The 13,808-nt window shown below is 64.5% G+C and overlaps 1 gene segment (V, D, J or C); it reads left to right on the top strand.

Moving 5' to 3' along the window:
• Nucleotides 1-13,433, top strand: part of LOC134757171 (Ig alpha-1 chain C region-like) — a 211,702-nt gene extending 198,269 nt beyond the window's left edge. The window contains 3 exon segments of the C gene segment in view: nucleotides 11,891-12,196; nucleotides 12,408-12,767; nucleotides 12,990-13,433. Coding sequence covers nucleotides 11,945-12,196; nucleotides 12,408-12,767; nucleotides 12,990-13,384 — 1,007 coding nt within the window.
• Nucleotides 13,434-13,808: the final 375 nt, after the last annotated feature.

Here is a 13,808-nt window from a genome sequence, read left to right as displayed (position 1 = left end):
TCCCTCCCAGGGCTCCATCCAGCTGTGCAGTGGGGAGGGCTGGCCAGACCTTCTGTCCACTGTTGCAACGACCCCAGGAAGCTACCCCCAATAAACAGTGCCTGCTCAGAGCCCCGGGTACACCCGTTCTTGGGAGCGGGCAGGGATGTGGGCAGGTGCATCTTGGCACAGAGGAATGGGCCCCCCAGGAGGGGCAGTGGGAGGAGGTGGGCAGGGCTGAGTCCCCCCAGGAGAGGCAGTGGGAGGAGGTGGGCAGGGCTGAGGTGCCACTCATCCATCTGCCTTCGTGTCAGGGTTATTTGTCAAACAGCGTATCTGCAGGGACTTATCACAGCTACCCCAGGACCTCTCTGCCCCCACTCTGGGCCCACCCCCTCCAAGGAGTACAAAGACCCAGGGGAGGTCCTCAGGGAAGGGGCAAGGGAGCCCCCACACCCCTCTCTCGGGGGCTTGGCTTCTACCCCCCTGGACAGGAGCCCCTGCACCCCCAGGTGTAGATGGGCACACAGGCCCCTCCAGGTGGAAAAACAGCCCTAAATGAAACCCCCACACAGACACACACGACCCGACAGCCCTCCCCCAAGTCTGTGCCACTGGCGTTCACGTCTCTGCCCTGTCCCGCCTTGCCAAGTCCTGGCCCCAGCACTGGGGCCAGTGGAGCCGAGCCCACTCACACCCCACAGCCTCCGCCACCCTGCCCTGTGGGCACACCAGGCCCAGGTCAGCAGCCAGGCCCCCTCTCCTACTGCCCCCCACTGCCCCTCGGTCCATCCTGAATTGGCCCCCAGGGGATCGCCAGCCTCACACACCCAGTCTCGCCCACTCACGCCTCACTCAAGGCACAGCTGTGCACACACCAGGCCCCATAGCAACTCCACTGCACCCTGTACCACCACCAGGGCGCCACAGACACCCCACACGTGGTCACGTGTGGCCCACACTCCGCCTCCCACGCTGCCTCCAGCCAGGCTACTGCCAAGCCCTTCCTCTGAGCCATACCTGGGCCGCTGGATCCCAGAGAGAAATGGAGAGGCCCTCACGTGGTGTCCTCCAGTCCAACCCTCCCTGTCACCCTGTCAGCAGCACCCCACAGCCAAACACAGGATGGATGCGTGGGCTCCGTCCCCCACTCACCCACACCGAAACCCCAGAGCAGGCTACATGCCCCTCACAGACCTCAAACCCACATGTGCATCTGACACCCCAGATCCAAATGCTTCCCCGGGTCATGCACACCAAGGGCACAGCACCCACCAAATCCACACGGAAACACGGGCACCGGGCACCCCATGAGCACAAAGCCCCTCCATGTCTGAAGACAGTCCCTGCACACCGTCACAGCCATACATTCAGCTTCACTCTCACGTCCCAGCCCACCTGCACCCAGCTCCGGGCCTGCCTGGAGCAGCAGAAAAAGGTGTGAGGGCCCGAGGCCGGACCTGCGCCTGCGGATGACCCGGGACCAGCAGGCAGCTCACGGTGTTGGGGAAGGGAGTGCAGGGGACACAGGGCAGGAGCCAGAGGGACCAGGCTGGTGGGCGGGGCCGGGCCGGGGTAGGGCCAGGAGGCAGCTCTGGACACCCACAGGCCTGGGCTCATAGTCCACACCAGGACAGCCCCTCACAGCACCCATGCAGTGAGTCCCAGGTCTTGGGAGCCAGGCCGCAGAGCTCACGCATCCTTCCGAGGGCCCTGAGTGAGGCGGCCACTCCTGTGCCGAGGGGTTGGGTCCTTCTCTGGGGAGGGGGTGGGGTCTAGAGAGGCGGAGTGGAGGTAACCAGAGGTCAGGAGAGAAGCCGTAAGGAACAGAGGGAAAATGGGGCCAGAGTGGGGGCCCAGGGACCAGAGGTCAGGAGTGGTCGGCCTGGCCCTGGGCCGTTGACTGACTCGGGACCTGGGTCCCCACCCTCAGGGCTGGCTGGCGGCTCTGCGCAGTCCCAGAGGGCCCCGGATAGGGTGCTCTGCCACTCCGGACAGCAGCAGTGACTGCCGAGAGCAGCAAGGGGCTCTGTCCCCCACCCCCGCTGCCACTGTGGAGCCGGGAGGACTGACTGGCCAGGTCCCCCAGAGCTGGACGTGTGCGTGGAGGAGGCCGAGGGCGAGGCGCCGTGGACGTGGACCGGCCTCTGCATCTTCGCCGCACTCTTCCTGCTCAGCGTGAGCTACAGCGCTGCCATCACGCTCCTCATGGTGGGCACCCACCTCCAGGGGCCCGGCCAGGGCAGGGGGCTGGGCACAGCCAGCAGAGCGCCCTGACCCACGCCCTCCCCTCAGGTGCAGCGGTCCCTCTCAGCCACGCGGCAGGGGAGGCCCCAGACCTCCCTCGACTACACCAACATCCTCCAGCCCCACGCCTAGGCCGCGGGCCACTCACGCTCCACCAGGCCCAGCTTTTTCTCTGCCAGCGCCTGAGCCTCCCTCGGGCTGCGCCCTGCCCTGGGTGGGAAAAGGGAAGCAGACAAGAAAAGGGGGCACAAGGTCACTACTGTGGGCTGATGGCCGGTGAATCTGAGCCCAGAGGGGCCGGCTCAGCCGCAAGGTTAAAGGCGCCAAGAGAACCAACAGTCGCAGCCCCCACCCGAAAACCGTGTCTGTCCCTTCAACAGAGTCATCGAGGAGGGGTGGCTGCTAGCCGTTCTGAGCTCATCCCAGGCCCCCGCCCGAAAACCATCTCTGTCCCTTCAACAGAGTCATCGAGGAGGGGTGGCTGCTAGCCGTTCTGAGCTCATCCCAGGCCCCTGGGTCTCAGGGTCACTCCCATTCTGACTGTACAATCACCAAAAGCCAAGGAGGGCCCGGCACCCAGCCCAGGACACAGCTGAGTCTGCGTCCAGCCCAACACCAGCCCACGGCCTCACTCCGCAGCCTCGGTCTGACCCTTCTAGCCCTGAGGTCCAAGTGCCTGGCATCCCCGTCCCCCAAACCTCACCCAGACCTTCTTTCCCTTCACCCACCCCTCCTGCCATCCATCCGCAGCCCCCATCCCTTCACCCACCCCTCCTGCCATCCATCCGCAGCCCCCATCCCTGCAGCCTGAAGGCACAGGGAAGCCCTCTGAGGCCAGGCCACAGGACGGTTGAGGGCTTCGGGCCCCTGGAGTGGGTAGAGGGGCTCCCACAGCCAGAGAAGGGGTTTCCTGCAGGGACAGCAGCTGCCGACCTCGTCCCTATGACCTCGTCCAGCCTCTGGCTTCAGCAGTCCTACTTCTTTCTCTCTGCGTTTCTTAGTAAAGATCCTTTTCACAAACCCCACGTCTCCGGAGGGCTCTGTGGGAGGTGTGTGTGGCCCTGGAGTGGCTGGCGGGAGGCAGGACCCCTGAGGACGTGCAGGAGGAGCCAGAGGGGAAGGAAGGGCAGGGGCCATTCTGGGGTCCTGAGAGCCAAAGTGCCCAAGCAGTGGTTCCCATCAATCACCCCTCAGCACCCCAGAGACTCCCCAGCTCGGCCCTGTCATACCTGGTCTGCTGGTCTCCAGCCCAGACTCATGCCTCCTTCTCAGGTAAAGTCAAAGCAACAATCAACATCGACCCCTTTGTGGGCAAAACCAGAAGAGGCCCATGCTGTGGTCAGCACAGGAGGCCCCAAGAATGCAGCTGCACAGTCACCAAGGTGGAGGCTGGTGGGGGCCCCCAGGACCACTGGCCACACACCCTGATCCACCACCCACTGAGCACAGACAAAGCTGACTCCCCAGCCCACAGCCGCCCACCAGCCTGGACCTCCTGAAGAGCTGAGAGGTGACCCGGGAGCAGGCTGGGGCCCCAGAGCCATCGGGGCCACAGGTGGGCTTGACCCCCACCGGTCCTCAGGGCAAACGTGCAGCCTCCCTGGCTGGAGAGGCCTGCTTACAAGGGTCTCCACAACATCCTAAAAATGGGAGAGAATGCATGATAGGCATGACAAAGGGCAGGGTTCCCTCATATACAAAGAGCACTCAGGGATCAATAAGAAGAAAGGTGAGCAATAGGTTCTTCATGGAAAGGAAAAACCCAGTGGCCGATAATATAAAGAAACCATTTTAACAATGAGAAAAGTGAAAGGAAGGAGGAGGGGATGAAGGCGGTGGAGGTGCTTCTTGGCCCTGACTGAGGGCACGTAAATCGCTAAGACCACTTTTTAGGGCCAGTTGGCAAAATGCCCCAATGCAGGAGAGTCCTCTTACAGTGATGGCCCCACAGGGAGAGCCTCGCTCAGTGCCAGGAGAGCCACGTCACACGGAGTCTGGCACACAGCGGAATGAAGCAAGCCTGCCACAGTCTCACAGCGGCACCTGGGTCCTTCGCCCTGTCCTCTGCTGCGACCTCAGAGCAGCCGGGCACGGGGGAGAAGGTGAGGAGTGACGGCTCCCTACGGGGTAGAAAACCCCAAAGCGGGCAGCGCTGAGGCCGACTGGGTCCAAACAACACCAGAGGAGGGGGCGTCGCAGGACAGGGCCAAGGCCACAGGCGCTGCCCAGCTCTCCTCACACACTCCCTCATTCACAGACACACACACGCAGGCACACACTCGCACATGCAAAAACACACAGGTTCACACACACAGACTCAACTTCTCATACACATTTGCACTCACACACACCAATCATGCACTCACAAACACACGCTGACACGCTCGGGCATGCTCATACCAACACACACACAGTCTCAGGAAGCCAGGCCCTCCATCCACCCCATCACCAGCCCAGGGTCTCGCAAACCCACATCTCCTACAACAGACCGGCCCTCCGCAGCCAAGGTGCCCCGGACCGGGAGCCCCCCAGGGGACAGAGCTCAGTGACTTCTTTCTCTGCCCCGCACCCTAGATCATGAGACCCCCATGGCCCCAGAGCAAGGGCAAGGAGTCAGCTCACTGCCCCACTGTGTGGCAGGCATCCTCACGCACAGAAAATTCCACCGCCTCAAAGGCCCAAGAGGAAGATGAGATGAGCACCCACGTAGAGGAGACAGACGGGGCCCGTGGGGAGGGGCAGAGGCCCAGATTCACACCCAGGCTCGGAACAGCACCCCTGCCTTCCACATGGCCTGGCCTCCCGGGAGCAAGAGGATGCCATCTCAGGGCCCCTCCATCCCCCTCTTCATTCCCCTATTAACCCACCCATGGGTACAACCATGGTCCCCAAAAGATAGAGTCACATCCTAGCCCCTGGGGCCATTGAGTGCGGCGTTATTTGTCAAAAGGGCCTTTGCAGATCCCATCAAGGTAAGGATTTCAAGGTGAGGGCGCCCTGGATTGTCAAGGATTTTGAGGTGAAGGACACCCTGGATTGTCAAGGATTTTGAGGTGAGGGCACCCTGGATTGTCAAGGATTTTGAGGTGAAGGAACCCTGGATTATCGAGGGGGCTAGGTCCGAGAACAAGTGTCCTAGCTGGAGACAGACGAGGAGACACAGAGATGGGGAGAGGCAGAGGCAGACAGGGGTGGTGCTATGGACTGAGCGTCTGTGTCTGCCCGAAACTCCTGTGTGACAGCCGTCATCCCAGAGTGAGAGCATGCAGAGCTGGGGCCTCGGGGAGGTGGTTAGGGCCTGAGGGGGAACCCTCAAAAATGTGATTCGGTCCCTAATCTCACTAGAGACCCTAAAGAAAAGGGACCCCAGAGAGCAGCCCTGCCCTCTTTCCACCACATGAGGACGCAGCGAAAAGATGGGGGTCTGTGAACCAGGAATCGGCCCTTCCTGGAACTTGACCCTGCTGCCATCCTGACCTTGAACTTCCAGCTTCGAGAACCGTGAGAAATGAATGCTGCTGCTGAACCCACCAGTCTATGGTATTTTTGTTATTGCAGCCAGAAATGACTAAGACGCAGCAGCCACATCCCCCTGGCGAGGGCCGGGGGCATCCCAAGGTTCATAACAAAAGCTCCAGAGCTTCCCTGAACCGCCAGGTGTGTCTTCCCAGGACCCTGGGGCAGCCCCAGGCTACCTCCCTCCTCCTCTGACCCCACCTGCCCTGATCCGGCCTCACTGTCACTCCCTGGATTTCACCCGACAGCCTCTGCCAGGGCGGCCCGGCCGCATGGCCAGGGCATCTTCCATTCACGCCCACGCTTTCCAGGACTCCGCTGCAGCAGCTCCTCTGTGAAGCGCCCCTGGCCTCCCATTGCCGGTGCCACCCGTGCCCCCAGACAGAGCTGGCCTCCCCCGACTCCAGGGCCAGCATCGCTGGCGGGATCTCTCCAACGCAACGGCCAGCTCTCTGGTGACCCATAGTAGGAGTGCCACCTGGGCAGCGCTGGACAGGATAGAGCAGGCACCTTGGCCGCCCTGACCCGCAGGGCTGCAGGCTAGGAGACAGGGTGCCCCCATGCCCCCACCCTGGGCTGCAGTCTGGGGCCCCCAGCGGCCCGTGGGGCAGGCCGAGGGAGGCCAGGCCGGAGTGGCTCCAACCCAGCAGCACAAGACTCACTCTCCCCAGCCTGATGCCCGCCCTGTGGCCCCAAGGCCCCCTCAACGGGAGTCCACTCACAGGCGCCCTTCCCCTGTGGGTGGTCGGGGACCGTCTCTGGCCGTGTGTCTCCCCTTTGCCATCTCTGTCTCAGGGTCTCTGAGCCTCTAACTGTGTCTGTTCCTGTTTCCCTGCATCATGGCCCCCACCCCGCCCTGTGGAGCCATGTGGAGCTGTGAAGCTCCACGGCCGGTGGGGTCACAGAGCCCTGGCCACACACACCTGGCCCCACCACAGCCAGACCACAGGCCAGACATGACGTGGAGCTGCGCGGCCGTGTCTGCTGGGGCAGGAAGTGGGTGAGTGACCCCGTCTGTAGGCCAGACGTACGGGCATGCAGGCCCTCCCCTCCAGCCCCTCAGCATCCAGCCACATCTGTGGACACAGCCAGCGTGGCGGAGCAGGGCTCTGCTAAGGACAGACGGCCATCAAGGCAGGGCCTGGGCCGGGCCAGGGCTCCGTCCCCACAGCAGCCCTCTTGGCAGGCAGCCAGACGCCCGTGAGGGTGGACCTGCCATGAGGGCCTGCACGCCAGAGGCCGCCCACTCAGCACTGCGGGCCCTCCAGCAGCCTGACCAGGTGGGTCTTGGAGGTCTCCAGGCCTCTGTCTCCTCCTCTGCACATTGAGGAGTCCAGCCAGGCTGGTCCTGGCCCCTTCTGGAAGCAAAAGATGGAGAACAGGCACCAAGACAAGAGGGAAGGACAAATGAGGTCACCACAGGGACTCCGGAACCACAGGGCAGGGCTTCCTAACCAGGCAGGCAGGATCTGGGCACTGGGGGCTGAGCCAGGCTGGCCAGGCCTAAGCTGGGATGACCTGGCCCTTCCTGAGATACAAGGTGAACAGCTTTCATGGCTGAGCCGAGGCCTAAGCTGAGCCGAGGCCTAGGCTGAGCCGAGCCAGAGGGCAGAGGAGAAGATGACCTGGAGCCAACTGATACACGCCTACATGGGTGGGCTGCCCTGAGCTGCCCTGGCCTGGGCTGGGCTGAGCTAGGCTACGCTGGACTGGGCTGAGCTGAACTGGGGCTGGGGCTGAGGTGGACTGGGCTGGGCTGGGCTGGGCTGAGCTGAGCTGGGGCTGGGGCTGGGGCTGAGGTGGAATGGGCTGGGCTGGGCTGAGCTGAGCTGGGCTGAGCTTAGCTGGGCTGAGCTGGGCTGGGCTGGGCTGGGCTGAGCTGGGCTGGGCTGGGCTGGGCTGGGCTAGACTGGGCTGGACTGGGCTGGGCTGGGCTGGGCTGGGCTGGGCTAGGCTAGATTGGGCTGGGCTGGGCTGAGCTGGGCTGGGCTAGACTGGGCTGGGCTGGACTGGACTGGACTGGGCTGGGCTGGGCTGAGCTGGGCTGGGCTAGGCTAGATTGGGCTGGGCTGGGCTAGACTGGGCTGGGCTGGACTGGACTGGACTGGGCTGGGCTGGGCTGAGCTGGGCTGGGCTAGGCTAGATTGGGCTGGGCTGAGCTGGGCTGGGCTAGACTGGGCTGGGCTGGACTGGACTGGACTGGGCTGGGCTGGGCTGAGCTGGGCTGGGCTAGGCTAGATTGGGCTGGGCTGGACTGGGCTAGATTGGGCTGGGCTGGACTGGGCTGGGCTGGGCTGGGCTGAGCTGGGCTGGGCTGGGCTGAGCTGGACTGGGCTGGGCTGAGCTGGGCTGGGCTGGGCTTGGCTGGGCTGCGCTGAGCTGGGCTGGGCTGGGCTGGGCTGGGCTGGGCTGAGCTGGGCTGAGCTGGGCTGAGCTGGACTGGGCTGGGCTGAGCTGGGCTGGGCTGGGCTGGGCTGCGCTGAGCTGGGCTGGGCTGGGCTGGGCTGGGCTGGGCTGAGCTGGGCTGGGCTGGGCTGAGCTGGGCTGAGCTGGACTGGGCTGGGCTGAGCTAGACTGGGCTGGGCTGAGCTAGACTTGGCTGCGCTGAGCTGGGCTGGGCTGGGCTGGGCTGTGCTGGGCTGAGGTGGGCTGAGCTGGACTGGGCTGGGCTGAGCTAGACTGGGCTGGGCTGAGCTAGACTTGGCTGAGCTGGGCTGGGCTGGGCTGGGCTGGGCTGAGCTGGGCTAAGCTGGACTGGGCTGAGCTGGGCTAAGTTGGACTGGGCTGAGCCGGACTGGGCTGAGCTGAGCTTAGCCGGGCTGAGCTTAGCCAGGCTGAGCTGAGCTGTGCTGAGCTGGGCTGGGCTGAGCTGAGCTGGGCTGAGCTGGGCTGGGCTGAGCTGAGCTGGGCTGAGCTGGGCTGGGCTGGGCTGGGCTGGGCTGAGCTGTGCTGAGCTGTGCTGAGCTGTGCTGAGCTGGACTGTGCTGAGCTGGGCTGGGCTGAGCCGGGCTGGGCTGAGCCGGGCCGGGCTGGGCTGAGCCGGGCCGGGCTGGGCTGAGCCGGGCCGGGCTGGGCTGAGCCGAGCCGGGCTGAGCTGAGCTGTGCTGAGCTGGACTGGGCTGAGCTGGGCTGGACTGAGCTGAGCTGGGCTGAGCTAGACCAGGCTGGGGTGAGCTAGGCCGGACTGGGCTGAGCTGGGCTGGGACGAGCTGGGCTGGACTGGGCTGTGCTGAGCTAGGCTGGGCTGAGCTGAGCTGGGCTGAACTAGACCAGGCTGGGGTGAGCTAGGCCGGTCTGGGCTGGGCTGGGCTGGGCTTGGACGAGCTGGGCTGGGCTGGGCTTGGACGAGCTGGGCTGGGCTGGGCTTGGACGAGCTGGGCTGGGCTGGGCTTGGACGAGCTGGGCTGGGCTGAGCTGGGCTGGGCTGGGCTGAGCTGGGCTGGCCTAGATTGAGCTGAGCTGGGCTGAGCTGAGCTGAGCTGGGCTGGGCTGAGCTGAGCTGAGCTGGGCTGGGCTGAGCTGGGCTGAGCTGGGCTGGGCTGAGCTGAGCTGGGCTGGGCTGAGCTGAGCTGAGCTGGGCTGGGCTGAGCTGGGCTGAGCTGGGCTGGGCTGAGCTGGGCTAAGCTGGACTGGGCTGGGCTGAGCTGGGCTGAGCCGAGCTGGGCTGAGCTGAGCTGAGCTGGGCTGGGCTGAGCTGGGCTGGGCTGAGCTGGGCTGGGCTGAGCTGGGCTGGGTTGGGCTGAACTGGGCTGAGCTGGGCTGAGCTGAGTTGGGCTGGGCTGAGCTGGGCTGGGCTGGGATGAGCTGGGCTGGCCTGGGTTGAGCTGAGCTGAGCTGGGCTGGGCTGGGCTGGGCTGGGCTGGGCTGGGCTGGGTTGGATTGGGCTGAGCTAGACTGGGCTGGGCTTGGCTTGGATGAGCTGGACTGGCCTGGATTGAGCTGAGCTGAGCTGAGCTGGGCTGGGCTGGGCTGAGCTGGGCTGGGCTGGGGTGGGCTGAGCTGGGCTGACCTGTGCTGGGCTGGGCTGAGCTGGACTGAGCTGAGCTGGGTGAGCTTAGGTGGACTGAGCTGGGCTGGCCTGAGCTGAGCTGGACTGGGCTGGGCCAAACTGAGCTAGACTGGGCTGAGCTGGGCTGAGCTAGAGTGGGCTGAGCTGGGCTGCGCTGAGCTGAGCTGAGCTGGACTGGGCTGGGCTGCGCTTAGCTGGGCTGAGCTGAGCTAGACTGAGCTTAGCTGGATGAGCTTAGGTGGACTGAGCTGGGCTGGGCTGAGCTGAGCTGGACTGGGCTGGGCCGAACTGAGCTAGACTGGGCTGAGCTGGGCTGAGCTGGGGTGGGCTGAGCTGGGCTGAGCTGGGGTGGGCTGGGCTGGGCTGAGCTGGGGTGGGCTGGGCTGGGCTGAGCTGGGGTGGGCTGGGCTGGGCTGAGCTAGGCTGAGATGAGCTGGGTTTGGCTGACATGGACTGAGCTGTGTTGAGCTGGGCTAGGCTAAGCTGAGCTGGGCTGAGCTGGGGTGGGCTGAGCTGGGCTGAGCTGGGGTGGGCTGGGCTGGGCTGAGCTAGGCTGAGATGAGCTGGGTTTGGCTGACATGGACTGAGCTGTGTTGAGCTGGGCTAGGCTAAGCTAGGCTGGACGGAGCTGAGCTGGGTTGGGCTGAGCTGAACTGGGCCAGGTTGGGCTGAGCTGAGCTGGGCTGTGTTGGGCTGGACTGGGCTGGACTGGGCTGGACTGGGCTGGGCTGGGCTGAGCTGAGCTGTTCTGAGCTAGGCTGTCCTGGGCTAGGCTGAGCTGGGCTGAGCTGGGCTGGGCTGAGCTGACCTGTACTGAGCTGGCCTGGGCTGGGCTGAGCTGGGCTGGGCTGAGCTGTACTGAGCTGGCCTGGGCTGGGCTGAGCCGTACTGAGCTGGCCTGGGCTGGGCTGAGCCGTACTGAGCTGGCCTGGGCTGGGTTGACCTGGGCTGAGCTGGACTAAGCTGGGCTGGGCTGGGCTGGGCTGAGCCGTACTGAGCTGGCCTGGGCTGGGTTGACCTGGGCTGAGCTGGACTAAGCTGGGCTGGGCTGGGCTGGGCTGAGCCGTACTGAGCTGGCCTGGGCTGGGTTGACCTGGACTGAATTGGACTAAGCTGGGCTGGTCTGGGCTGGGCTGAGCTGTACTGAGCTGGCCTGGGCTGGGTTGACCTGGGCTGAGCTGGACTAAGCTGGGCTGACCTGGGCTGGGCTGGGCTAGGCTGACTTGGGCTGGACTGGGCTGGACTGGGCTGGACTGAGCTGGACTGGCCTGGGCTGAGCTGGGCTGGGCTGGACTGAGCTGGACTGAGCTGGACTGGCCTGGGCTGGGCTGGGCTGGGCGGGATGGGCTGAGGTGGCTGCTAATGTGGGAAGGAGGCCGTGGGTTGAATGTGATTCCACCTGCAGGGCCCTGAGCCCAGCTGTGTTCTTAGGGGTTCTGAGGGCCACACAGCTCTGTTGCACCATGATTCTGTCTTCTCTCTTGCCCACTGCCTGAAGGAAATTTGGAGTGGGCTGGGCCTGGAGCTCCCTTGTGTAGCAGGCCCTGTCCTGGAGGGCCTGACAGGGACATGGCTTAGCCTGTTGGCCTCTGGTCCCGAGACCTCATGGGCCACAGGGGTCCACTGTGGCTTGTTTGGGCCTGGGGTGGGGCTCATGGAGTGGTGGGTGTTGGACTGAGACTCTGACCAGGGACAGGGGGATGGGGTCACAGCCAAGCCGCTCCACCCCTACCCCGTGCACACAGCACTCAGAGCCCAGGCCCCTCCTCAGAGCCCCCACCAGAATCCTCTCTAGGGGCAGGGGAAAGAGCAAGATATGTCCCCCACCCAGAGCAGGAGCTGGGGTCAGGGAGCTCAGGGGACTCAGCCACTCCATGGCAGAGCCCTGTTTAATATAACTTGTGTCTGGGATGGCCTGGGTCAGAGGCCCTATCTAGGGAGCATGTTCAGAAACCGTGTCGCTGGGATGAGACAGCTGGGTCCAACCGCAGGCCCGTGGTGCAGGAGCTGTGTGACCTTGGGGCTGTCACCAGGCTGTCTGTGCTGGGTTCCTCCAGTATAGAGGAGAGGCAGGCACAGACTGCCCTCCTGGGGACATGGCATGAGGGCCGCGTCCTCACAGCGCATTCTGTGTTCCAGCATCCCCGACCAGCCCCAAGGTCTTCCCGCTGAGCCTCTGCAGCACCCAGCCAGATGGGGACGTGGTCGTCGCCTGCCTGGTCCAGGGCTTCTTCCCCCAGGAGCCACTCAGTGTGACCTGGAGCGAAAGCGGACAGGGTGTGACTGCCAGAAACTTCCCACCCAGCCAGGATGCCTCCGGGGACCTGTACACCACGAGCAGCCAGCTGACCCTGCCGGCCACACAGTGCCCAGACGGCAAGTCCGTGACATGCCACGTGAATCACTACACGAATCCCAGCCAGGATGTGACTGTGCCCTGCCGAGGTCAGAGGGCAGGCTGGGGAGTGGGGCGGGGCCACCCCGTCCTGCCCTGACACTGCGCCTGCACCCGTGTTCCCCACAGGGAGCCGCCCCGTCACTCACACCAGAGTGGACCATGGGCCGAGCCCCAGGAGGTGGTGGACAGGCCAGGAGGGGCGAGGCGGGGGCATGGGGAAGGGTGTTCTGACCAGCTCAGGCCATCTCTCTACTCCAGTTCCCTCAACTCCACCTACCCCATCTCCCTCAACTCCACCTACCCCATCTCCCCCATGCTGCCACCCCCGACTGTCGCTGCACCGACCGGCCCTCGAGGACCTGCTCTTAGGTTCAGAAGCGAACCTCACGTGCACACTGACCGGCCTGAGAGATGCCTCAGGTGTCACCTTCACCTGGACGCCCTCAAGTGGGAAGAGCGCTGTTGAAGGACCACCTGAGCGTGACCTCTGTGGCTGCTACAGCGTGTCCAGTGTCCTGCCTGGCTGTGCTGAGCCATGGAACCATGGGAAGACCTTCACCTGCACTGCTGCCTACCCCGAGTCCAAGACCCCACTAACCGCCACCCTCTCAAAATCCGGTGGGTCCAGACCCTGCTCGGGGCCCTGCTCAGTGCTCTGGTTTGCAAAGCATATTCCCAGCCTGCCTCCTCCCTCCCAATCCTGGGCTCCAGTGCTCATGCCAAGTACAGAGGGAAACTGAGGCAGGCTGAGGGGCCAGGACACAGCCCGGGGTGCCCACCAGAGCAGAGGGGCTCTCTCATCCCCTGCCCAGCCCCCTGACCTGGCTCTCTACCCTCCAGGAAACATGTTCCGGCCCGAGGTCCACCTGCTACCGCCGCCGTCGGAGGAGCTGGCCCTGAACGAGCTGGTGACGCTGACGTGCCTGGCACGTGGCTTCAGCCCCAAGGACGTGCTGGTTCGCTGGCTGCAGGGGTCACAGGAGCTGCCCCGTGAGAAGTACCTGACTTGGGCATCCCGGCAGGAGCCCAGCCAGGGCACCACCACCTTCGCTGTGACCAGCATACTGCGCGTGGCAGCCGAGGACTGGAAGAAGGGGGACACCTTCTCCTGCATGGTGGGCCATGAGGCCCTGCCGCTGGCCTTCACACAGAAGACCATCGACCGCCTGGCGGGTAAACCCACCCACGTCAATGTGTCTGTTGTCATGGCGGAGGTGGACGGCACCTGCTACTGAGCCGCCCGCCTGTCCCCACCCCTGAATAAACTCCATGCTCCCCCAAGCAGCCCCACGCTTCCATCCGGCGCCTGTCTGTCCATCCTCAGGGTCTCAGCACTTGGGAAAGGGCCAGAGCATGGACAGGGAAGAATACCCCCTGCCCTGAGCCTCGGGGGGCCCCTGGCACCCCCATGAGCCTTTCCACCCTGATGTGAGTGTGAGTTGTGAGTGTGAGAGTGTGTGGTGCAGGAGGCCTCGCTGGTGTGAGATCTTAGGTCTGCCGAGGCAGGCACAGCCCAGGGTGGGTTCTGAGAGACGCACATGCCCCGGAGAGTTCTGAGTGAGCAGTGGCACGGCCGTTTGTCCCTGAGAGAGCCGCCTCTGGCTGCAGCTGGGAGGGAATAGGGAGGGTAAAAGGAGCAGGCTAGCCAAGAAAGGCGCA

The sequence above is a fragment of the Gorilla gorilla genome, chromosome 15, assembly GCF_029281585.2.
Source record: "Gorilla gorilla gorilla isolate KB3781 chromosome 15, NHGRI_mGorGor1-v2.1_pri, whole genome shotgun sequence".
NCBI classification, from domain to species: domain Eukaryota; kingdom Metazoa; phylum Chordata; class Mammalia; order Primates; family Hominidae; genus Gorilla; species Gorilla gorilla.
The sequence above is the reverse complement of the archived record's forward strand: the minus strand, read 5'-3'. Positions and strand labels throughout refer to the sequence as shown.